This window comes from Limulus polyphemus, unplaced genomic scaffold (assembly GCF_000517525.1).
Source record: "Limulus polyphemus unplaced genomic scaffold, Limulus_polyphemus-2.1.2 Scaffold5151, whole genome shotgun sequence".
Taxonomy (NCBI): domain Eukaryota; kingdom Metazoa; phylum Arthropoda; class Merostomata; order Xiphosura; family Limulidae; genus Limulus; species Limulus polyphemus.
The window spans coordinates 44,142-70,993 of NW_013670761.1; the positions used below are offsets into that span (position 1 = coordinate 44,142).

Consider the following 26,852-nt stretch of genomic DNA (forward strand, 5'->3'; position numbering starts at 1 on the left):
GTGATACAACAAATCAAGCATGAAGACCAAGGAGTTTTCCAAACAAGTCAAGGATAAAGTGATAGAGAAGAACAGATAAGGAGAAGGTTACAAGAAAATTTCAAAGCCCATCATTAAGAAGTAGAATGTGCTTCATACCACCCAGTAACTACCTTGATCAGGCTGCCCTTCAAAACTAAGCAGCTGGGCAAGCAAAAAGCTGGTTAGGGATACTACTGTGAAGCCTACAGTGACTTTGAATGTCTTGCAAAGTTTCATGTCTGAGATTGGAGTCAGTGTTTATACATCATCAATATCCCAATATGTGGCCTGTATAAGCAAGTGGCAAGAAAGAAGCCATTACTGAAAAAGAATCATCTTAAATCTCGTATGGAGTATGCAACAAAGCAGATAAATGGTGTGGCAGAAGGGTTTGTGGTCAGACAAGACAAAAATTGAGCTTATTGGTCTAAATTCAAAGCATTACATCTGAGCAAACCCAACACAGTAAATCACCCAGTTGACACTATCCCAACTGTTATGGGGTTGTTTCTCATCAGCAGGGACTGGGAAGCTTGTCAGGATTAAGGGGAAGATGGATGGTGCAAAGAGGAAAAACCTGCTTGGATCAGCCAAAAATCTAAAACTGGGTCAAAAATTTACATTTCAGTTGGACAATAACCTGAAGCACAAGGCCAAAGCCACACTGGAGTGGTTTTAAAAGAAGAAAGTGAATGTCTTGGAGTGGCTCAGTCAAAGTCCTTACTTGAATCCAATGGAAAATTTATGGCAATACTTGAAGATTGCAGTCTATCAACAATCCCCAATGAACTTGTCAGAATTGGAGCAATTTTGCCAGAAAAAATGGGCAAAAATTACACCATCCCATTGTGCAAAGCTGGTAGAGACCTAACCAAAAAGACTCACAGCAGTAATTGCAGCCAAAGGTGCTTCCACAAAGTACTGACTTAGGGGGCTGAATACTTATGGAATCAGCAAACCTCAATTTATATTTTTCATTGCAAGTTTTGCTGACATTCAACCTCTGCACATAATAGTGTTAAGTTTGATCATTAGTTTTGGATTAAAACAAGTTCATTAAAAAAAATGTAGACATTATCTGTAGGGGGTTAATACTTTTGCAAGACACTGTATTAAGTGTATCTTCATGAAATTTGGCAAGCTTTTAGTAAACATTATAAGTCCTTTATTCTCAAAAAGTCAGAGTTTTTAATTAAACGTTTTTACTAATGACCTGTCTTGAATATATGGAGTCTTGAGTGTGGCTCAGACTCTGACTAGTCCATGTGCAAGGTTATTTTCATGCTAAGATTAAACATATTTTTTTATCTTACAGATTTCAAAATTCATTTGCATAACCTCAAAACCTCCTAAATGAATATCAAAATTTTTTTTTCAAAAATGATATTTCACACCCTCTCACAGAATAGCTGGATCCCTTGTGCATCTACCTATGAGATTGGTATATGACTAGCCTTGAAGTAACTCTCGCCTAAAAATCACATGTTTAACATGTACAATGCTAGTGCAGTAACTCTCTTTAAGCACTTGGACTTGAAATAACTTCATTCTTTTTCTTTCCATTGTCTAGAACAGATGTGTTTCTAAAATCATTAGTCAATTACATGAGATTTGTGATAGTTTACAAAATTTGAATTATGTTCATGTTTAACTGGTTTCTTTATTACTAAGGAAAAAAGAAAAGAAAACATTTTTCCTTTTTACCAATTATGAACTCACAAGCGACAATAATTTCTGCTTTGTCCCGTGATAGTGACGATGTTCCTAACACAGGATCTCTGTCTATTGTGGCTACTGGGGACTTGTTGTCTGTTGGGAATGTGGCAGCCATTGCTCAAAATGTTGTGGGTTTCTTCATTTGGCCAACATTCCTTTTCCCCAACTTGAACATTATCAGGATGATGATGAATTTACTGGCTACTTCCTCTACCAAGGTTTGCCCTAGGCACAGCTTTATCTATAGGGAAAATCTTCACTCTTCCACTTTCTTCCTTGACATGATTTTGCAGGTATGTTCTTTTATTTTACTTTTCCCTTTTCTCCAGTCCACTACTACATGTAATCAATACTCAAGACTATTTTATCTTCCCTTTTTCACTTAAATTAAGGTCCATGCAGACTTGTTTCTCGAGAAACTAAACTCCGGGAAACTTGTCTTCTTAGTTTACTTCACTATTTTATCCTGGCTTACAGCTGTTCTTCATTTTCTTTTGCCCGCCAGTGGCACAGCAGTATGTATGCGAACTTGAAATGCTAGAAACCAGATTTCGATACCGTTGGTGGGTAGAGCGTAGATAGCCAATTGTGTAGCTTTGTGCTCAATTTCAAACAAACATTTTATTTCCTCAATTCCCAATCTTTGGAATCTATTTTCACCTGCCTGGAGGGTAGACATCTTTATTTCTATTTTACATTCTAGTGACTACCTTTTGTGCTTTCGTCTCTTTCTTACAACCCTCCTGTGTTGCCTTTCATCACTTAACCTTATGTCTGAGGCACTTTGTGGTGTTTCTGGGAAGGGTTTTCTTAAGAGGTTCATTCTACTCTTTTTCATTACATTGATTCATACTATTTCTTCTCTATTTCTCCTTAATTAGTTCCTCTGCTGTTGGGACTTGTTGCAATGGAATTCTCTCCTTGCTACTGTACATCTCCCTCACACTTATATTCATGATATTTATCGGGCTCCATTTCTTTGTCTAGAGGTCTCTTACGATGTTCTTGACTCACTGGAAACCCATAATGTCGTGGCATGGTGTCCTCATAGTCTTCTATGGTTTCTCATCTTTCTCAACCTCGACATTCTGTTCCTATTCTTAGGCCTGCTGAATCTGTGTCTCACTTTTCTTTCCAGTTTCGTGGCCTTCTTCTACTTCCTATTTTCCCACTTCCCAATATCAGGGTTATCACTCATCTTGTTGATGTCTACCCTGTCAGATCTGACCTTGTTGGGCCTTGTCTTTCTTTATTTGCTAACCTTTGATCTCCATTTTCACCCAATAGATGGGTTATTAAGGCTTTCACTCTCAGACTATCTCTCCACTTTTCTTCTCCCCTTTTCCAATACCTTCTCTCTTTCCTCCATTCCCTTTTATTTTTGGGGTCTCAAGGATGTGGTCTCAGATCTATTGGCCAAGATTGCTATTAAGAGGCCCTACATCTGGTTATTATTCTCTTCTTTTTATGGTCATCAAGACAACTGGGCACTGGTGTCCAGTTATCAGTCTGTTCTCTTTCAACCAGTTTTTTTATCATCCCTCAGTTCAATATAAAGGATTTTTTTCTCTCCGGTGGTTCTTTTCACCTGGACTGTGGATGACCATGGTTGGTGTTGTGTACACTTTTTTGCACATTCTGATCACCCAGTCCTCCAAACATTTTCATTGTTACTTCTATAGGGATCAGGTTTTCCAGTTATGCACTCTTCCTTTTGCCATTGCATCTGCTTCTTATATCTTTAATCAAGTCGTGGAGCATTTGTCTGTCTTTTTCATGGATTGGATCTGGGGTTCCATTTTTACGTTTTATTGGAAGGACTATTTTTTTTCTCACTTCTGCATTTTTCTGTTGGAGGCTGCACAGCTGGGCTAGTTTGTCACACCTTCAAAGTTTTTTTTCTTATGTCTGTCCTACATTTGGTACATCTGTTTACGAGTGATAGAATGTACTGTCCCCAAGTTCTGCACTTGTCTTTTATACCCTGTACATAAGGTTATTTTAATTTTGAGAACTCTTTCTTTCTTTGTACCACTCATTCATCTCAGTTGTAATTACATGTACCTCTTCCAGTGGAAGTTGCAGGACTGGTGGAATTTTTATTGGGATCCACTGTCCTCCATTATGCACCTCCCTTCTTCTTACCATGAGGACTTGTCTTAGAGGCTCAACTATGCCAACAACTTGATGGTCATCACTCTTTTGCTCTCGTTGGGATCACTATCTCTTCACTGGGGAGCATCTCTGAATGTGTACATGACTTTGGGTGTTTGTTCTCTCCACATCAACATTCTTGACTTTTTTACCATCCATTAGACATTTTCCCATTTTCTCCCTCTTCTTGTGTTCCCATGGATGGGTTGGTTATAAAACATCCTGACAATTCCATGATTGTTTCTTGTGTCAACTGTCATGGAGGTACCCATTCCAAGGACTCTTTGCTTCTGTGCACTGGACTTGTTATTTTTAGTTTATTCCCATTGGGTTCATCTCATTATTTGTCATGTACCTAGGGCTCTGAACTAAGTGGCTGATTGCCTCTCTTGGCTGAACAGGATTCGAACAACAGAGTAGTCTCTTCACCCTCAGTATTTTATTGGATTTGCTCTCATTTGGGCATATCTTTCATCAATGCTTTTGCTACTCTAAACACCAAACTTCTCTTCTGGGCTCCAGTTCTTCATCTTTAAGTCCTAGCAGCTGATGCTCTCAGCCAGAACTGGTCTCATTTTTTTTTCTGTATAGCTATCCTGCTCTTATCTCCTCTCTCGTGTGTTTGCCTTGATACTTGACTCTCCTTGTTGGGTCATATTGATGATGCCTCTTCTTGGCTCGGCAAAGACTTGTGTGCAGGTGCTTGTTTGGTCATGATCAAATTCTACCCATCCTGCATCACTTGGGGCTCTTTTGCCTTTCCCTTTGTGTCCTTCCAGGTGAAGAGTATACCTTGGTCAAGACGAGATGCTGTCTCCAATGGATGTTCCTTTATTTATCTCCTGCTTAACAGGTGTCACACTCGATGGAGGGAGCTCATCTAGGTTTCATGTGTGCACCAGCTCCTCCACAATTTCAGTTTGGGATTATAGCTATTTTTTGTGTGGAAGTGAGGTATCATCTCAGAAGCTAACATTATCATTACTCACCTTCCCACTACCAGTGCACTTTCCTCTTGACTCATCTAAGAATGAAGCTATTTTGAGCACAAGAGCTTAGAGGGAGTTACTGTGCAAGGAGTTTGCATCACCCTCCTGTCAGTAGAGGGGTATCATCACATTAACCATGTGATTTTTAGGTGGGAATTATTTCAAGGCTAGTAGCATGTAAGTCTCATAAGCAGATGCACAAGGGATCCAGCTATTCTTTGTGTAGAGATGAGTATCTATTGGAAATACATTTTCAGGTAAGGAAAATCTTAACTTACCTTAGCTGTTTGATTTGAACTCATGATAGTAACTTTCAATCTGTGGGTGAAATAACTAAAATTCTCTACTAGGAACAAGGTAGTATAATAAGTCATTTGTGAAGTTAAATCTTTGTTTTTCTGTTGGTTATAAATGATGTAATAGCATATGACAAAGAGGATGTAATATGTGGGTGTGGCTAGTGGGTATGACTTTCTGATTTTATTTTTTTAAACAAAGACGATAGATGGATATAAAAATTGCCATAGTAATATCTATACTATAACAAGTAACTTGCATTAAACTCAAGACATTAGAGAGGGGTGATGAAAACAATAGAGGATGGGCAGAATGTTGTGTACAAATACCATGATACATATACAAGAGAAGCTTGAGAACTGATTTAAATATTCGCTTTCGAAATTGAAAATTAGAACTTATATTATAATTTGGTTTATTAACTACATTTTAATTTCATGTTTATTCATATATATATTGATAATACAATAGTTTAATTAAGTTTTGAATGTAACTGTATAAAATCATGATATGCATTTTGACATAACCTGTATCAAGAATGTTAAAAAAAATATCTTTATTAACACAAAACAAGATGGCTTTAGAAGCTTAGAGCTAAAAACTAAATTCACATGAAACTAATCATAACTCATAAACTCAAAGGAAAGGATAAAACTGAACATAAATATAGTAAATATAGGAACATAATAAGCATATATATAGGTGTAAGATCAAAAATTAAAATAAACATTAGATTAATCAAATATGAAACAGTACGTAATATATATATCAGAATCAGCTATAAAAGTAATTAAAAGTATATTGAATATAAAGGCAAAAGAAAATCAAGTTAAGTTACAAAATAAACCAGAATCTGGCCTGTACATTAACAAACAATCATTGTTAGCCAACTGAAAAGTAATTAACAATCCATTAAACATTTACAATGATAAATAAAAAATCAATCATAATATATCAGAAATGAGTGCAAAATTAGATAAATAAAACATAAAAGTCTAGTCCATGCAGTTGAATTGAAACTCAATATAAAACTTTTAAGTAGTGTCACAGAACCAAATAAGACCCAACATAGAATACAACATAATATCTGGCAAAATACATTTAATAATAGCAGATGGGAGAAATGAGAAATATCATGTCATTACTCTTGGCTTTCATTATAAGAACATTTATATGTGACTACATTAACTTTAGGAGGTACACAACAAGTGAAGGGTCTGGGTACCACCAAGGCTTCCAGTGGGACAGGGGGGTTGAAGTGGAAGATCCAGAGTTTTTTTAGAATATGGCTGATATTTTTCCCTTTAAAGTTTTAAGAATAATAATTCATAAGACAACACAATTCAAGGTATTTAAAAACATTTAATACAATCACTGGAATTGTGAAATCAGGTGCAATCAAGTTTAGCAGTAACTGTCACTGTGATACTCATAACAATATTCAGAGTCCTTTTCCAACAACAGTAGCCACTCCCCTCACCAACTTTCATATAGTGTTTTCTATATTATCAGTTTCATTCTGTTATGAAATACACACACATAGCTAGGATGGAAGTTGGAGAAACACACAACACTCCAAGTGGGCCTTGATCTGATGAGGCTTAGTGTGAAATTATTTTTCTTTCATCTTATCCTAATGTTTTTTCACACAATAATTCTTCTAGAATAGTGTAACCATTACAGTCTTCTTATCTGCAGTAGTCTGTGTGTGTGTGTCTGTTTTTCACCATTGGCTAGAAGAGTTATTAACCTGATCCAGTGTGTTTAATATATCCATGTACTGTAGTAATCTGACAACTAAATTGGATCAACTTGTCTCTCACAGCCATATAGTTATAGGGGTCAGTAGATTTTAAGTGTTTATTTCTTTGGTTAAAGGGTAACAATCACATCTACTTGACCAGATATTTCTCAGCACTATAGTGTCATATGCTTTTTTAACTGCTGTTTTCAAATGTTTTGACAGCAGGGTGGTAGTACCGGTGGTGACCGTTGATGTTGAAGTGTCTGACTCACCACAAAGAGCAGTTGTTGTACATTTCAAAAACTCTGAGAGAGGTAGAAGCTCCTTAATTATCTGCCAGTAACCAGCACTTAGCTCCTGTCAGTTTGTCTGAATCAGTTTTCTCTAGCTAAGTGATGACAACTGGCATATAATTAAGAAAACTGATTCAGACAAACAGACAGGAGACAACTGGCATATAATTCAGGAGCACTTAGCTTCTGTCTATGTGTCTCAATCAATTTTCTCCTTAATTATCTGCCAGTTACCATCATATATCTCCAGTGTATGAGTCTCAATCAATTTTGTGTAATTTTTATCAGATAATACAGCAAAGATTACGTACATTTGTTCATCTAGACACTCAACAAAGTTCCAGCAGGTTTCATAATGTTGCACAAGGTGATGTTCAAGCAGATTTTTCTACTGCTTTTTTAGTTGTAGAGGATTAGTACAACTGTACTATGGTAAAAATAGGATACTAATCAGCTTGCAACACCTGTGACTTGATTAATGTTAACAGTTAATAACTAATTATCATATGTGTACAAAACACAGGCTCAGTTCCTCGTCAAGAAATTCAGAACTTGCTGAAAGTACATTACTAAAATTGTCATGCACACTGACTTTTCCTCTAATATTTTATGGTTTGGCAACTGTGTTCAGTGTATTTACAGGATTTTCTGTTGTGTGTCTGTCAGTTTTAAAAACAATGCTTTATAGTTTTCAGTCTGTAATGTAATAGGATGTGATAGTCAAGTAAGAATTGGTATTTAATGCATTCCATGAATCAGTTGTAATGGTCACTTTTACTGCAATTTCCAATTTCCCAGAAAGAACAATAGCATAATCTTCTTTTAATTTTTAAGCTTAAGCAGTTACAGTTTTACCTGCTGGCATGATGTATTCCTGTTCAATAAATATGATGAGCTCCCAAAATTCTTCATATTTCACAAAGCCCATCAAAAGTGTTTTATGCTATAATTTTTGTAATGAGATTGATTGTTTTCTAAGAACAAGATAGATCACACTTGCATTGTGTTTTTTGCTGTTTTTGGAAAATTTAAGGTGTTGTCTTGTTTGGGATGTTTAAATATATTCTGCTAATATTTTATGTGTTATTCTAAATCTCAGCTTTTCTCCACATATGGGAAACATGTAGTTATTGTTTGTGTAGTAACTCCTTGGTTTCTCCAGTATAGGGAAAATGACATGCCACAAGTATGTGTGTGTGTATATATATATATATAAACTACAAGTTAAAACCATCCACATGAATAAAAAATGCACTTTTTTTGGGATCATTAATAAACGGTAGTTTTCTTTTCCAGTTTTTGTGTAAACAACAATTATGTAAACTATTTCTTTAACAGTGAAGATGGCTTGACATGGCCAGGTGGTTAGGGTGCTCGACTCGCAGGTTCAATTCCCTATCACACCAAACATGCTCACCCTTTCAGCCTTGGGGGTGTTATAATGTGACAGTCAATCCCACTATTCATTGGTAAAAGAGTAACCCAAGAGTAGGCAGTGAGTGGTGATGACTAGCTGTTTTCCTTCTTGTCTTACACTGCTAAATTAGGGATGGCTAGTTCAGATAGCCCTCGTGTAGCTTTGTGCAAAATTCATAACAAACCAAACAGTGAAGAAGAAAAAAGAATCAGTGCTCTTATTGTACTGAAATGTTTTTATGTAAGGAGAAAATATATATATCTTCATAAACAAAACATTAGATGGAAATAGTTTAACCTTTATTTTATGTAGTGTTCTAAAAATGCTCTTATTGCTAAATTGTTGTAGAAGATAAACATCATTCTTAGGGAAGTGATTTAAAGTTCTAAATTTTTCACTCTGCTACTTAACAGTAGAGGAAGCTGCAATGTATCTTTGAAACTGAAAAAAATGTGTTGTTGAAGAAGTTAACATTTTTATGTTTTAGTGTTGTTCTTCATCATATTAAGTGTAATTTGTTTATATTTTTCATTTTACAGGCCTTCATGTATTCATCCTGATAGCATTTGTACTAGAAAAACTGATGGAAGTAAGATTTTATCAAATTGTTAAGTAAAATAAATATGCATGTTATATTTAGCCTATGTACCTGTTTATCTATTTATATGTATACATTGTCAGTAACTCCAAGTCACTTAACGTTTAAGATATGTAACTTCAATACATATATATTATATAAATGTGTTAAACATACAGTAAAAGCTCTAAATTACGGACTGCTCGGAACCAAGGGTTGTCCGTAAAATCAAAGATTACATAAAGTTGACATTTCTCCCATAGGAATTAAATTGGATCATCATTGCACAGTATTATCAGCACAGAAACTGAATATTAGAGCATTAGGCATACTGTAATTTATTCAAGTGTACAAATATTAGTATTGAAACCTTCAAAACTTAGGCAGTCCACTCTCTTGTTTGTGAAAAATCCTGTCTGAAGAAAATATGAATATCAGCCTGTCTACAAGCTGCCTGTTTCTTTTTCATAAATGTCTGCTCTAGAATCTTCAAGTGCATCATTTCAAGTGCAGAAGAGCAATCTTTCTGCTCAGTAAACTTCATACATTGTGCAATATATTGTGTGGCTTCTTACCATGTAATTGTTTCTAGAGTCAATATCCTTAGTCTGGGGTTTGGAATTTTTTACACTTTCTCTTGAAATTGAGAAATAGGGTTTGACAACTTCCATCACAATATCAATACCCTTTCCTGGATATTCCTCATTACCTGATGACACTTCTTCTAGCATAACCTTAAGCTACAGTTTTCTCCAGTTACGTCACAATGTTATATCCCTCACATCCGTCCAGGAATAAGCAACATTATAAACTTTTCATATTTTGAATAACACCTTAGTCCATGGGTAGAATTACAAATGTTACATTAGCAGGCAGGTAGGTGGTAAAAAGATTCCCAGAAACAAGTTCAGAATCATGAGGATGGGCACGACAATTGTCCAGTAAAAGGTCCTCTACTATCCCAATTTTCTTGAAATGGTTCCTGGCTTCATATACAAAATTTTAGTGAAAGCTATCTTGTAAAATGTACTTATCCGTCCTTGCATTAGTTTGTGCTTTATAAATCACAGGCAAATTAGAAACATTTAGGGCTTGAATAGTTTTTTTCAGTTATAAATACCTTTGTTTGATTCACTTTCTGAATAAAATTTCAACAAGTGGTCCTTTTGTTTGACAATGTCAGTAATAGTGGATGAACTAACGTTGTACTCATTAATTAAATCTTCCCAACTAACACCACGCTTTACATATTTTACATTGTATATTGTCTGCAATAAAGTAAGCACAACATGCTTTTTTTAACTCCTTCACTATTTGACAGACTATTCGGCATATTTTTACATTGATTAGAAGACATAACTGCAGGGTGAAGAATGCATGTACACGAAACCAAACTTTCAGTGATGGCAAACTGTAACTGTTGTTTTGTTTGAATTGCGGCACGCCGGTACTACATGGACAATGCCACAATGCAACAACCTTTAATAATATTTAATTATAAAAATAGTTTGGAATCTTGAATTGGAGTTACTTTGGGACTAATAGAAGAAATTCTGTAATGTTGAACATTCCATAATGTTAAGATCCAGAAATTAGAGCTTTTACTGTATATGCAACTAACAGATACTTATTGTGTTGTAGTGTTAATTTTTGGTTGTTTTTATTATGATCTTGCTTATAGCTAAACTATTTTATTGAATTATTCCCAAGTTTTATGAGATTTTGTGGTATTCTTTGTTTAAAAGTTGTTACTGTTTGAATTTATTTAAGAATGGTTATAGTTATGTTTTAGTTTGAAAAGTTGTGTCTGGTGAATGTTTCGTTACCACATCTGTGTCTATTCACTCCCAATAAAACTTTTTATAAAAGCTTTTTCTCTGTCTCTCTCTGAGAAATTGAATCAAATTTTTTCAAGTACTGACTCTTCTTTGTTATTTTAAATATATTATCTTTTTTTATGACAGAATGTACTGGAAGAGAGTCGAGGAAGAGTTTTTGTAGCAAGCAACTTAGCATTGGTTGTTCTGATTCCACCTCTTGTGATCCATTCAACAGAGTGCAATCCAAGTTAGTTTTTACTTGCATATAGTTAATATCATATACAATATCAACTCAAACAAATTCTTTAGACACTACAGCTGATCTCCTCTGATTGATTAAATTATAGGTCCATGAATCTTTCTGCGGCCACCGTAGCAAGGCCTGCATATAAATATCAAAGTAGATAATCAGAGGTAACTCGCTATGTGAAATATTAATAACACTTTTTATAATTGTATTTTAAAATATGAAAATGTTTTCATTAATACATATAATTATGTTTCTAGTTTTTTTTATATAGGACAGTTGTTAAGCATGTGGTATATTTTAATAAAACTGTTCTACATTGTGCTAACAGTAGTTTTAGCTTCTTGTTTTTATGGCTTACTGAATGTTGTTTGAGGTTTTCTAATCTTAATGGGTGACAATTCTGGACAGATTTTAGTAAAAACTAAAACTATATGTGATCATGCTTCATGTAGATAACTTTTAATGAGTTATATAGCAACATAATATCGTCATGATGTTTTGTATGCTTAAATTTTTTAGCTCTCAGCAATCTGGTTACAACAATTTAATTACATAGTAAAAATTATGATGTTTGTTATACCTAAATTCTTAGCTCTCAACAATCTGGTTACAACAATTTAGTTACATAGTACCATTATGATGTTTGTTATACCTAAATTCTTAGCTCTCAACAATCTGGTTACGTACAACCATTATGATGTTTTGTATGCTTAAATTTTTAGCTCTTAAAAACCTGGTTATAAAGTACCACCATGTTGTTTTGTATCCCTAAATCCTTACTTCTTAAAAACCTGATTATAAAGTACCCCGATGTTATTTTGTATCCCTAAATCTTTAATTCTCAAAATTTGGTTAGCTCAACACATAAAGGTGATCACTAACTTATTTTCCTGTAATTAAGTTTTTTTACATGATGGTTATTCATGCACTGTAATTAGAACTTCTGACTTCTAATTACTTCTTCAAGATGACTAGTATCTTTTTTTTAATTACATCTACTTCATTGTGATTAGCCCTCCAGAGGCACAACAGTAAGTCTGGGAACCAGGTTTCATTGTGATTAGCCCTCCAGAGGCACAGCAGTAAGTCTGGGAACCAGGTTTCATTGTGATTAGCCCTCCAGAGGCACAGCAGTAAGTCTGGGAACCAGATTTCTATACTCATGGTTTTCACAGTACAGATATCCTATTCTGTAGCTTTTTGCTTAACTACAAACAAACAAACATTGTCATTACATCATCAAGATCACTAGGAACCATTATAATCAGGTCTTCTGCCTTGTGTTTACCAATAGGAGGGTGACACAACCTCCTTGTGCAGTAACTCCCCTTAAGCACATCACTCAAAATAACTTCATTCTTTTCTTCGACACTGTCAATAATGGACATGTTTTTAAAATCATTAATCTATTACACGAGATTTGTGATAGTTTACAAAACTTAAATTATGTTCATGTTTAACTGGTTTCTTTTCTAAATAAAGAAAAATATGTTGTTTTTTCTTCTTACCTGTTATCAAGTCTTAAGTGATGGTAACTACTATTTAGTTCCATTATAGAGGTGATGTTCCTTACAAGGGAGCTGGTCTGTTGTATCTATGGGAGGGCTCATTGTCTGTGGAGGGTGTGACAGCCATTGTTCAGTGTATTGTGGGTTTTTCTCATTAAAGCAACTGTTAATTTTGAGGTATGACTGAAAGCTTGTGGACTTTTGGCTTGTGAGTTTCTGCAATTTTATTTTTCTCTATTTATTGTCTTGTTAATGGTACCAGGGGATATGTCTATCTTCATCACAAGGGGTTTGGGGTTCTCCTTATAAGTGCAGCATCTTTTTATATGCATAGCTCCCTCTTTGGGGATGAGGACATTGCTCTGGATTTGAGTGTGATCTTGGCAATCATTGCTTCCCTAAATGCTCTGCTCTCCAAGTTTATGCACTTCCATAGAAAACACTGAAGGCTTCAGTCTAAAGTGTTGTGTCCTATATCATTTAACAGTCTTACTGTATGAATATGTCTTTCTAAAGGCTTGTTACAAACCTCCAACCATAAGTCTTGAGTGGAAGCATTGCACTGTTGTATGATTGAGTTGAGTTAGGTGCCAAAGATGTTGCTCTTGGCACAATGACTTGTATCAGTACAGCTCTGTACTAACGTCTACAAGTCATTCAAGTAAAAATGGGGTTAATGTTGTATTCCCAGATATGTGTTACTGCTTTTTAATGCTCTAATATCCACCAAGTAACTAGATTTTTATAGCTAGGTAAATTTATCAAAAATGATGTATTATACAGAATAAATACAATCTTTGGATTTTTTAAATGTTATGTTAATGAGAAAAAATATTGTTATTACTTAAAAATAAATATGATCCTATGCCATATTATTTTAACTAAAACAAGTTGTTGAGTGGCTGGCAGTGTAATTCCCATAGAAAGTAAGACTATTAAAAAACACTTAGATATTTATTGGCACAAAACCAGTATGGCTTAGATTTAAAATAAATATTAAAAACTAACAAACACTATGTAAAGGCTGTAAAAAGAGTTGTACAAGTTCTTGATGCAATATGCTTATTTGTCTATGAATATAAAAACGCACTTGCACATTATAAATAATACGTAAGGGAAACTGCAACTGTTTTACTTTAAATAGAAAATATCATCTAAGCTCCCCTCGGGGTGAATTTTTGTATGTGGTGAGGGGACCTCCCAGGGAAGGTTCTGTATTTTCAGTTACCTCCTCTGAAATCTAAATGTCCACCTATGTGTTTGCTGTACATGGCGACCCATGAAGGGGAGGAGAGGATCCTGGTGTTTGAGTGGTGTCTGGGCCATTGCAACACACCACTTTGGCCTTGACTTCCTGTAGACGGGTGGCTCTCCCAGGGTCAATCGGCTGGCTGGTCCCATTGGGCTAAGGTCAACTGAGTACCAGTGTTGGGCATTCTCAAGATTGTGTCTAATGCTGATGTTTTGGTATAGTGCTTATGAAACACTGGCGTTGCTGCAGTGTCCTTGTTTGACATTGTAGTACGTCCCCTCATAGGACTCCATGTGGGTGGGGTCAGGGGCCACTGAATCTTTCTCTCTATATTATGGATCCTCCAAACCCTAATAAAAATCAAATACTAAAAGCTCTACTCATTTGTAAATGACCATGCCTTGAAGACTCTGAAAAGCAGTCTCCACCCTATTGTGCATCTTTACCTCATTTTCTTATTGTGCATTCGTTGTCGGATAAACCTTTAGGTCAAATGTCTCCCTTTTTTATTCAGAAGGGATTAGAGGGGCTTGCTGGTTCTCCAAAGTCAGTCAAGAAGCTACGTTCTGGGAACATCTTGATGGAAACATCAACACCAAAACACAGTGAACTCCTCTTGAATTCAAAAGCCATTGGGGATATACCCATTGAGGTTACTCCCCATGCTACTTTGAATTCCTCATGAAGAGTCATTGCTGAGAGGGATTTAAAGAATGTACCTGAGTCAGAGATTCTCGCTGGTTTCTTCAGCCAAGGAGTTTCTATGGTGCGTCGTATCTCCACTCATAAAGACAGATTTATGCTGCCTACCAATGTTCTCATTTTGACGTTTTCATCACCGCGTCCACCTGCTGCTGTCAAGGCAGGTTATTTCAACTCTAAAGTACAGCCATATATTCCCAACCCTCTCCAATGTTTCCCGTGCCAGCGGTTTGGTCATTCAAATACATCTTGTCGTGGTTCTGTGATATGTGCTCATTGTGGTGGCAAGGACCATGACACTTATGAATGTGAACTGGACCCTCACTGTGTTAATTGTAGTGGTTCCCACCTGTCTTACTATAGATCTTGCCCTAAGTGGGTGGAGGAGAAAGTGGTACTGCAGTTGAAGACTGTTAACAACATTTCTTACCCCTAGGCTTGGACGCTTTTATTCCCTACTCCATCTCAGACATATGCCACTGCACTATGTTCCACTGCTACGGTGGGAGTGCAGAAGGACCTTTCCATGCCTCCATCTGAGTCTTTTTTGCATCATGTGAGGGGTTTTGTGCTCTAAATGGGTAACAGAGTTGACCAGTCTATGTCTACTCCAATCTCTGTCTCCACCATTCCTTCTAGCGACTGCCTGGGTCCACCTCCTATGGCACCAGTGTCTGCCCGGGTCCTTTTTTGGCCCTGAGATGCAGGATGATCATTTAATCACATTCTCAGTTACTGGATTCTAAGTCTGATGACAGAGATCTGCCCACTTGACCAAGGGCAGGATCCATGGAGGTCGATAGACCTCCTTCTAGTAAAGAAAAATGGCATGGTCTTAAACCAAAAGGTTCTCCACCCAGTTCTCCTCCACCTAAAAAAAATGGCCACTTTCATACAGTGGAACTGTCGAGGTTTTTGTTCTAATCTCGTTGACATTAAGGCCTTGATCGATTTCTATTATCCCTTGTGTCTCTCCTTACCTACCAGTACAGTCACCTTTCAGTAGTTTTCTTTGTACCGGAATGACGGGTTGTGTGATGGAGGGGTATCATTGCTGGTCGACCAGCATATGCTCTCCTTATCTGTGTCACTCGATACACCCTTGGAGGCTGTAGCCATTCGTGTTTCCTTGGGTTGTACAATCACTGTTTGTTATCTCTACCTGTCTCCTGGAGAGACTTATGATCAGTCAGACCTTGATGCTCTCGTTGACCAGTTGCAATCTCCCTTTTTAATCCTGGGAGACTTTAATGGATACAACCTCCTCTGGGGTGGTGCTGATATTGATGGGGGGGGGGGGTCTTCTGTAGAGCATATGTTCTCGGATCACCAGCTTTCTCTCTTCAACACTGGATCTTATACTTATTTTCATGCACCTAGTCAGTCTTTCACTGCCATAGATCTCTTTTTCTGCTCCCCTTCACTTTTTTTGGACGGTTGACAGTGACCCACGGGGCAGGGATAATTTTCCTCTCATTTTGAGGGAGGTTGGTCGTGGTTGATGCCACATGACCCGAGTGACATGATGGAGTCCTGGTGGTACTCAAACTTGCTCTTCATCGGCCTGATAGTACATTGGTCGGACCTGATGATGTGCATTATGAGACGCTGCACCATTTCTCTCCTCTCTCTCTTGCTATTCTTATGGTTATTTTTAACCAGATCTGGCAGGAGCATGTTTTTCCTGATATTTGGTGGCAGGCTATTGCCCTCCCTTTCTCTAATTATTGTCCCATCGCTTTGACTAGCTGTCTTTGTAAGGTTTTAGAGAGGATGGTTAATGCTCATCTTGTTTGGTTCTTCGATTCAAACACGATCCTCTCGCTCACCCAGTGTAGGTTCCATTGACAGCGCTCCACCGTGGACCATCTGATTTGACTTGAAACATCGATCAGGGATGCCATCCTCAAGAGAGAACATCTTGTGTTTGTGTTCTTTGATCCTGACAAGGCTTATGACACTACGTGGAGGTATAGAATTTTGCAGGAAGTCCACTCCTATGGGTTGCATGGTCATTTACCCATTTTTATTCAGAACTTTTTACTGGACAGGCGTTTCCAAGTCTGTGTGGGTTCGACTCTTTCCCGTTCCTTTCCGCAGGAACTTTTAGTCCCTTAGGACTGTATCTTGAGTGTCACACTTTTTAGTGTCAAAATTAATGCTATCGCTACACACCTTCCTCCAACTGTTGCAAATAGGCTCTATGTCAACAACTTCCGCATCTCGTGTCAGTCGTTGAACGTAAGATTTATTGAGCGGCGGCTTCAGACTGCCCTCAATCACTTGTTGATGTGGACCACTGCAAGCAGTTTTACATTTTCTTTTTCCAAAACTGTTTACATGCATTTGTGCCACCAGTGGGGTCTCCACCCCGATCCTGAGCTCCATCTCTGTGATTTTGTTATTTGTGTAGTCTCATAAGCTTATCTTCATTCCACACATCAAGCAGCTATGTGTCAAGTGTACAAGGGCTCTCTTCCACCTCTTGGGGAGCGGATCGATGTTCTATGCTCAGGATCTATCGTGCCCAGGTTCAATCCAAACTGGACTATGGGTCTATGGTTCTGCCAGGACCTCATCCTTGAAGATGCTGGGCCATGTTCACCATCTGGGGCTTCAGCTATGCACTGGGGCTTTTCAGACTTCTTCAGTCCAGAGTTTGTACACTGAGTCCCACGAACCTTCTCTTCACCTCTGTCGTTTGCAATTTTCTTTACAATATGCTATCAAGCTTCGATCCTTACCACAGCATCCCACCTGGGGTTGTGTCTTTCTTCCTCGGTGGGCCATGCTCTTTCAGAACAGATGGTCTGCAATTCCTCCCTTTGGCCTTCGTTTCTGGGCACAACTGGCTGAATTGGGTCTGGCATTGGATGACATTGCTATCCCCAATGATCAGCCCATTCCACCATGGCTTATTACCATCCCTGCCTATGATCTTTCCTTGAGTCATCTGAGGAAGGCGGATACTCCCAATTGGAAGTACCGTCTTATTTTTGCTGAACATCTTTCGAGCCATTCTTCTCTTCCTATTTACACAGATGGTTTTAAATCTGGTGACTCTGTAGGCTCTGTGTTCACTGCTGAGTTATATGCTATTTCTCTTGCCCTGGATCATGTAGAAGCTATGCGGTACAATGATTGTATTATTTACACTGATTCTCTTAGCTCTCTACTGGCCCTGGAATTGATTAATGTTAGTTCTCACCCTGTTCTCGTCGATATTCAACATTTTTCTCTATCTTCTGTTTCCATCCAGTTTTTCTGGATACCTGGCCACATCAGTATTCACGGTAAGGAGCTCGCTGAAACTGTAGTAAGTCCATCTGTTCCAGCACCGTCACGGCTGTGCCTGTCCCATATATGGACTGCGGTCCTGTATTCAAGGTACAGCTTTGCACCAGTTGGCAGTTGACTTGAGGTGAGCAATGTCATAACAAGCTTTTCCAGATCAAACCTTCTGTTGCTCTTTGGTCATCTTGCTTCCGTAAGGATCGAAAGGAAGTTGTCCTAGTAAGGCTATGCATTGGTCACAGTTTTTAATTCATCATTTTCTTTTATCTGGTATTGACCCACCAATGTGTAGTCTTTGTGACACTCAAGTCACAATAACCCACATTTACTATCGTGCCGTCGATACAACCGTGAGAGGTGGCACCATTTTTGACACCTGTTATGTAAGGTTTTACCCCTGACATTGGTTAGTGTCATTGAAGATGGTGACACTGTCCATTTGATTGTATTTTCAATTTTTTAAGAACAATTGGTCTTTTTATTTTTATTTAATTCTTTTATTTGTTATCTGGACATATTTTGGTTTTAACTCAATTTATTTTTACATTTTACTACAACTTACTTTTACTGTTTTTACCGGTTGTTTGGTGCAGATAGCCTAGTTGCTTTGCATCATAAAACACCAAACAAACAAACTCATCTGAGCTATGCATGTTAATGTTATATTATGATCAAATCACACTGAAGTAAGGATTTTCAGTGAATCTATGCATACTTGTTGAGATATAGAAACCTTCAAACAAAAGAAGCTAAAGGGTGAACATGATAGTTCCTTTTCTATAATGTGAATCCTATCAGAAAGTATAATGGAATGAAGGACATAGTTCAACCATTGATGGTTATTGAAAGATTTGGTGCATCTCACCATCCTCAGTCAACCTTGTGTATGTGCTGGAAAAATCCTTAATATTTTCAGTACATGAAATATTTATGCCAAAGTTGGCTTTATTTTCTACTATTTTTAAAATCAAAATACATTAGAAAGCTAGAGGAACCACATTCATCATTTTGTCACATTTGTACCTAATTATTGATTTATAGACTATACAGCTGTTTTATCTTTTTTTTTTTGGCTATCAGAAATGAATACTTTTGTTTCAGAAATTACCAGTGATATCTATGGATGTTTCCAAGTTTACTGCTTGTAAAGAGCTACGCCCTTTGTTTTTATTAACCTTTCTCACCCTGCTGGAACATTTAGCTTCATAAGAGTTATAAGAAAATTGGGAGGTGTTAGGAGCAATTGATTCTTAAAACTGAATTAGATATAGAAAAGGTTTGTACCCCCTTTTCATTATAGCACCATTCTATATAGAAAAGGTTTGTACCCCCTTTTCATTATAGCACTATTCTATATAGAAAAGGTTTGTACCCCCTTTTCATTATAGCATTATTCTATATAGAAAAGGTTTGTACCCCCTTTTCATTATAGCATTATTCTATATAGAAAAGGTTTGTACCCCCTTTTCATTATAGCATTATTCTATATAGAAAAGGTTTGTACCCCATTTTCATTATAGCATTATTCTATATAGAAAAGGTTTGTACCCCTTTTCATTATAGCATTATTCTATATAGAAAAGGTTTGTACCCCCTTTTCATTATAGCATTATTCTATATTATTTGTCATCATTTTATCTTGTGTCTCATCAGTGATCAAATGTAACAAAAACTTTGCTCATGAACAATATTAAACATATTGAAGAAAATTAGAATAAAAGCAGAACGTCTGTCAGTTTGGTAGAAGAGAGTTATTAAGTGTAAAGAAAGTCATATTTTTAAGTACTAGCTTTTTATTGTTACATTCTTAATAGGAGACAGAGTGTGATATAAAAGCATTTGTTTTGCTCAGTTTCACATAAAAGAATTATACATATCTTATGAAATAATTTTTAACTTTTTTATAGTTGGATCCTCACTGGCTCTAGGTTTTACAAGTATCGTTTTTTTGAAATTGGTTTCGTATCACATGGTTAATTATTGGTGTCGACAAAAAAAGCTCCAGGCTCTAAACAGCAGAAATCGTCGAAGAGGTTCCCTTGTTTCTTTAAGTAAGTATAGTATTTGTGCCTTTAATTAGTAACTTGAAAAACTGTATTGCATTGTGGACAAAAGAGAATTGATAACAACCTACAAGGGGTTCAATAAGTTGGTTATCCTACACTTTAATCCTTCCTGTGTGGGTAATATTTAATTTACAGCACAAAACTTTTCATTCATTTTTTTAACCATGTTTAGGTGTTTCTCACATTATACCTGAATAATAAAAAGAATTACTGTACTTCTCTGAGGGGCAATGAACCTTTATGACCACCTTGCATTGGATTTTTTTAAAGATAATTTCAAATTTGTTGTAATCTAGGACTTCTGAAGAAATGTGTGAAGAAAGATGTAGTCATAAAATCTCTTGTGATATTTGTAACTAAAAATATGTTTGTGAAGTTGATATCTACAATACTGGGTGAAGTTGATAGCTACAATACTGAGTAAAGTTGATAGCTACAATACTGGGTGAAGCTGATAGCTACAATACTGGGTGAAGCTGATAGCTACAATACTGGGTGAAGCTGATAGCTACAATACTGGGTGAAGCTGATAGCTACGATACTGAGTAAAGTTGATAGCTACAATAGTGGGTGAAGCTGATAGCTACAATAGTGGGTGAAGCTGATAACTACAATACTGGATGAAGTTGTTAGGACATGTTAGTAACGAGTATGGATTGACTAAATGTGATCACCATTTTGGTATTAAAATAAAATGCTATGGTTTCGTGGACAGAAAGTACAAAAAAAGCCCCTTCTTGTTAGGTCTGAGAAGCCTTCAGTCAACAGGGATAGAGGGTGACGACTTAAAATATATGGACTTTTTAATACCTTCTGTTTTATTTCTTTTCTAAAGAGTATGTGTGTGTGTGTGTATATACATATATATAACCTATAAGTACATTTACAGCTTACTTTACTTCTGCATATTTATTATATGTGAATTTTCTGTGTTAAATGAATATTCTGTTCACAATAGTTATATTACATAACTTGTAATCCCACCAGTGCCTACCATGAATCCAGGTTTGTTATGATGGCAGTTTTTATTATGTAATGCAAGTATTTATGTAAAATAAAGTAGAGGGCAGTATCATGTTTATTTTGTTTGTTTGCAAATATTTATGTTCCAGACTACAAATTATTTAGAAAATCAGTGCTACCCTAAATGTAGTATTATGGGTAATTTTTTAAAGTGGTCTGTGACACGTGATTTATTATACAGTTTAACTTATTTGATGTGATCACACATAGAGTATCTCTATCATAATAGTAACTTCTGAATACTTTATTTTATTATGCTATTTAATATCTTTTAGTTAAGCTAATTTTTTCAAATAAAGAAAACTCAAATTAAAGTGTTTTTTTAATTTGACACTCAGCACCATGAATATAAATATTAACCAAAGACAGATATTTTATCTGTATTTTTAAATCAACAAGTAAAAAAGAGTGAAGTGGAATGTTTGTGTATTATACTGATATGATATTAGTGTTATAAAGCTGGATCTAAATCAAACATCTCTGGTTTTTAGTGAACTTTCTGCTTCTAAAGTAGAATAGATTGATAGATACAGTGAGTCCAAAACATGTTATAAAGGGCATATACACATTTTAAACAAGGAGTTTTAAATATGTGAAATAAAGCTTAACAATGTTTAGTTACAAATGCTATGAGTATCAAAATTTAAATAGGTGAGGCCAGTGCTTGAAGTGGAGTGGGATGAGGTAGATGCCATCCCATTTCGTTTCAGGAGGGCCCGAAACCATCCTGCTGCCTTTTAGTAGATGGTAAGATTCTCAGAAGGGAAAAGTTCAATAAATATTTGTGGTAAGGGACTGTGGAAAAAAAAATATATATATTTTTTTGTTTCTTAAAATGTCGTGTAAGAGCAGGGCAGAAATGAGACAAGTTAGTACACGGAGCGAATGAACCCTTTTGCTACGGATTCAGGCAGTGTGACTGAGTTCGTAACTACAAAGTGACCATCAGAGATTTCATAATATACTTCATAACAGTATACATCTATTTGTATATAATTTTTGTTTTATTGCCCTTTGAACCTTGTCTAATTAATAATCCTACCACACAAGTTGTAAATCACTCAGTGAATGTGCAACTCACTTTATTGTATTGAATTACATAATGCACGAGCTGCTCATGAATATACCTTGTGAAGAATTGTTATTTTTTAGATTATCTTACTTAATCTAATCTAATAAGTTGTCAATTTTTACATTTCAACTACTTTTATATTAATAAATGAAGAATACACATAAGAAACATAGTACCCATCTTCAAAAATTTCACAAACCATCCTCCGTTCAAGCACTTTTTCTGAAATACATGAAACTTTTCCAGGTTTATATTTTGAAGAAATAAATACATATAAAAAAAATTGATTTTAACCTTTTTTTTTTCTCATGTGAATGGTATGTTAGGGCTTGAATTAAAACCATGCTTGTGCAGTTCATAACTTCAATTATTTGGAGTACAATTAATGTTCAAGAAATTCATTTACAGTTATATTTACAAGGGCTAGCTGAACCAGTATTATTGATGTGCCTAGCAATAGATCTGACCATAAATAAGCAGAATTTGGTTACAAAAAACAAGCTGAATGCTGCTTATTGGTTCCATAAGATTTCATGGTTCACTGTTCATTACTGTAATAAATTGAGCTCTGCATTTTGGGGCCTTGGGTGCATTATAAGAGTAATTGTCAAATTCCAATATATGATTAGATTGTTAGAGTAACCCATAAGTTGGTGGTTGGTTCTGACTAGCTTTCTTTCTAGTCTGTCCCTTCAAAAATTATTGACAACTAATGCAGGTAGCCCTTTGTGCAAAATTCAAAAAATAGCAAATAAACAAACAATTACAAAGAACCTAATAAAACGTTTTTTTTTCCTTTTGTATACAAAAACTCAATTTAGTCTAAAGTTTTTTTAGACTTGATAACATTTGGCTAAGACATTCGACATGAATTCCTAACAAATAGGCTTCATTCTCTTATTTGGGAACATCGAAAACAATTTTTGAGTAAAAAATTACCATATTAGTGTTTTTATAATGGTATAGAAGGGAAAATGATTAGTCAAAAGTATGTATTGTTTAAAGTTGTGGTTATTTTTCATTTTAAAACTCTGATCACCAAGTGACTCACTTAGCTGATTTTATGAGTCTTCCCCTCTCCAAGCAATAAACAACTGATATTTGTACCAGACTGAATTATATATATAATGTTTAAAAACTTTAATTTCAAAAAAACTGCTTAGTGACTTTTATATTATGAAAACCCAGTTAACTTGTGTATTGTGTGTTAGAATCACATACAGAAATTTCACTATTCAAATGATTTAGATGTGTCATTTGCTTGAGTTGTATAATTTAAAAAATGAACTAGAACCTTTAAGTGTTATAAATACATTAGAATAGTTGTAATAAACACACTGTAATGAAATACACCGAAGAGATGATATCTGGGTATTAATTATAACAACTACTTTTTTAATAAAGATTATTTTACATTGTTGGCTTAGTAATGGATTTAAGGCTAACGTAAATATCCTAAGCTGGCCAAAGCTTATAATGTATTATTGATATTACAGCAAAAAATATTGTTAAGAGGAGGGTATCCAACTGGTTATTCGTTATATTTTTATCCTGGTGAAGTTTTGCCAAAGTTAATTTTCTTACAGACGTTTATTACACATAATCTTGCATTGAATTAAGTGCTGATATGTTTCCAATAATTCTAAATATCTGTAATATTTACATCTCCATAAAAACCACAGACAATTTCTGTTGTAAGAAACAGTCATCTTTCTTTAAGTTGTTTACGTAAATAAGAGTGTTTTTTCTTATAATTACCTTGCATGATTTATTACAGACTAGAAAGCAGGCTAGAATGTGAATAAACAACGTCTCAGGAATATATGTATATATATATGAATTTTTTTAGATATTTATAATAAATTATTATTAAGCTTCAGTTAGGAATAATACAAAATACCTTATACACTGTATGCCTCCCAGTGGAACAGTGGTATGTCTGTAGACTTACAACTCTAGAAACTGGGTTTCGATACTTGTGCTGGGCAGAACACAGATAGCCCACTGTGTAACTTTGTGCTTAATTCCAAACAAGCTATACACTGCAATAAATATATGTTTTGAAATATATCCTTTTCACTAACTGTTTTCAGGTAATGTTTTTATAAATGTTGTAATTTCAGTATTTGTTATTGTCCAAAAAATAGCATACGAATGATATTTATTCAGTTGTGATATGAAGAATTGGTGATAGCCTCATGAAATATTATAGTTTAGAGGATTTTAATGTTGAATAAAATTTTGCCATCTCGACAAGTGGATGCAGTCACTACACTGCAGGAGAAGTGAGAGTGAAGATGTAATTAAAAATCCTGGCCATTAATTTCCTGTCAAAGTAATAGCCTCATAGTGATATAAACATATAGCTCTGTGGAACAGAATGACCTTGGCCAGAAGTGTCATGTTACAAACAACTCAGAAAGTAATGCTTTGCACAGATACAAATAATGGTGTGATGTATTTTGTATGTGTGTATGTAATATACGCTTTATATCTAAACTTTAACATAATTTTGATTATCGTGTATTTTGTATAAAGATTCCACTAACAGCTGTAATTTTCACTGTTAAAGAGTTTCTGGTGATCATATATTTTATTTGTTACTATAGTATTTTTTAAAGTTGTCAAGGAAGAGAGTTTTTTTGTGTAACTAGAAACTTTCATGATATCATAACGTGCTGTTTTATGTATAATATTAATTCACTATGACCAGTATTTATATTAACTTGTAATACAGTTGCATGTCTCAAAAAAAAAAAAAACGTTTTTCTTGACACCTCTTTCATTTTTTCATTTTCAGAAAAACATGAGAAAAACAGTCATGATGAAAAAGTAGCTCCTCAGTTGGTTAATTATCCAGACAATCTTCACTTGGCAGGTGTGTGTGTTTAATAATAGTCGTAACATAGTTTTAATGGTATTGTTTTGACATACTATAAGTTTGGTTGGGTTGGGCATAGCCCAGTGATGAGTCTGCTGGACTGTGGATTTGAGGGTCCATGCTTCGCTTCCATGTAGTTAGAACTATGGGTGTACTGTTAATAGTTATTTGCTTTGATCACTAGTGAGAAATTGGGTTTCTGGTAGTGTAGTTTTCTGTCTTTTCATAACTATCCCAATAAATCATGCTTTATCCAGTTCATGATTTATTAGGATAGTTTATTTGTACTAATGCTTTATCCAGTTCAATTTGTACTAATTTATTAGATAGTTTTGATGCTTTATCCAGTTCATGATTTATTAGGATAGTTTATTTGTACTAATGCTTTATCCAGTTCAGTTTGCACGTAATTCTGCTGTATACACTCATGGCTTTGTAGTATGCCGATATTACATATCTTACTCTGCTACATTATAAATTTATTATATTCAAAATTATTAAACTTGTCTACTTGATTACAGAACATTAACTGAGTAGGTGTCATGTGAAAAATTAAACCTGAGGTGTTACTTCTTGTAGCTTGACCAATCCAGGGACTTATCTAGTGTTTTGTGGGAAGGTTTCATTATGTCCTTCTTGACCTTGTAGTTGAGAGATACGTTGCTGCTGTCACATTAAATAAAGATAGTTCTGCAACCCAGTGCAATTTTTTGACTGTTCAAGTGTAGAAAGAATTATACACTGTATATGCAGTTTTGATACTTTCAAGACAGGTTCGTTGTGAGCTTAAAGGAGAAAGATTTGCTTATGTTTTCTCATAAGAGTCGAAACCTTCTGTGGAAGTCCAGCACCCCTGTCCATTTATAAAATTCATCGATCGTGCATGTTATAGTTCAATACATTTCATTTATTTAGTTACATTTTTGCTTTCTACTTTTGATAAATAAAATGTTTTATTTTTATTTGTTTGGACTTAACAGTGTGTCATGTCTGTTTTACTTCGCTTGTCATAAATTGCTGCAGTTTCTGTCAGAAAATTAGATCCACAAATCTCTAGTTTTTGCAGAGAACAGGTAAATGTTTTTACAAGTACAAGCTTAAATCACCACAATTTATAGAAATGGTGATCCGATGTAATTCTGCTGTATCCAATCATGGTTTATTGGGTTAGTTTAGATGTAATTCTGCTGTATCCAATCATGGTTTATTGGGTTAGTTTATGTTTAATATTGCTGTATCCAACCATGGTTTATTGGGTTAGGTTACACGTAATTCTGCTGTATCAAACCGTGGTTTATTGGGTTAGTTTACATGTAATTATGCTGTATGTAATCATGGTTTATTGGGTTAGTTTATGTTTAATATTGCTGTATCTAACCATGGTTTATTGGGTTAGGTTACACGTAATTCTGCTGCATCAAACCGTGGTTTATTGGGTTAGTTTACATGTAATTATGCTGTATGTAATCATGGTTTATTGGTTTAGTTTATGTTTAATATTGCTGTATCTAACCATGGTTTATTGGATTAGTTTAGATGTAATTCTGCTGTATCCAATCATGGTTTATTGGGTTAGTTTAGATGTAATTCTACTGTATCAAATCATGGTTTATTGGGTTATATGTTTAATATTGCTGTATCCAATCATGGTTTATTGGGTTAGTTTAAAACTAACCCAATAAACTGCGATTGGATACAGCAATATTAAACATAAACTAACCCAATAAACCATGATTACATACAGCATAATTACATGTAAACTAACCCAATAAACCA

The 26,852-nt window shown here is 35.3% G+C and overlaps 1 protein-coding gene across 1 annotated transcript in view; it reads left to right on the forward strand.

Annotated features, from left to right (window-relative positions):
- LOC106472196 (diacylglycerol O-acyltransferase 1-like) overlaps nucleotides 1-25,214 on the forward strand; it is a 31,158-nt gene extending 5,944 nt beyond the window's left edge. The window contains exons 2-5 of the mRNA XM_022400805.1: nucleotides 9,171-9,220; nucleotides 11,173-11,275; nucleotides 19,942-20,085; nucleotides 24,996-25,214. Of these exons, the coding sequence (XP_022256513.1) occupies nucleotides 9,171-9,220; nucleotides 11,173-11,275; nucleotides 19,942-20,085; nucleotides 24,996-25,087 (389 nt within the window). The 3' untranslated portion in view covers nucleotides 25,088-25,214. The remainder of the gene's footprint in view (nucleotides 1-9,170; nucleotides 9,221-11,172; nucleotides 11,276-19,941; nucleotides 20,086-24,995) is intronic.
- Nucleotides 25,215-26,852: the final 1,638 nt, after the last annotated feature.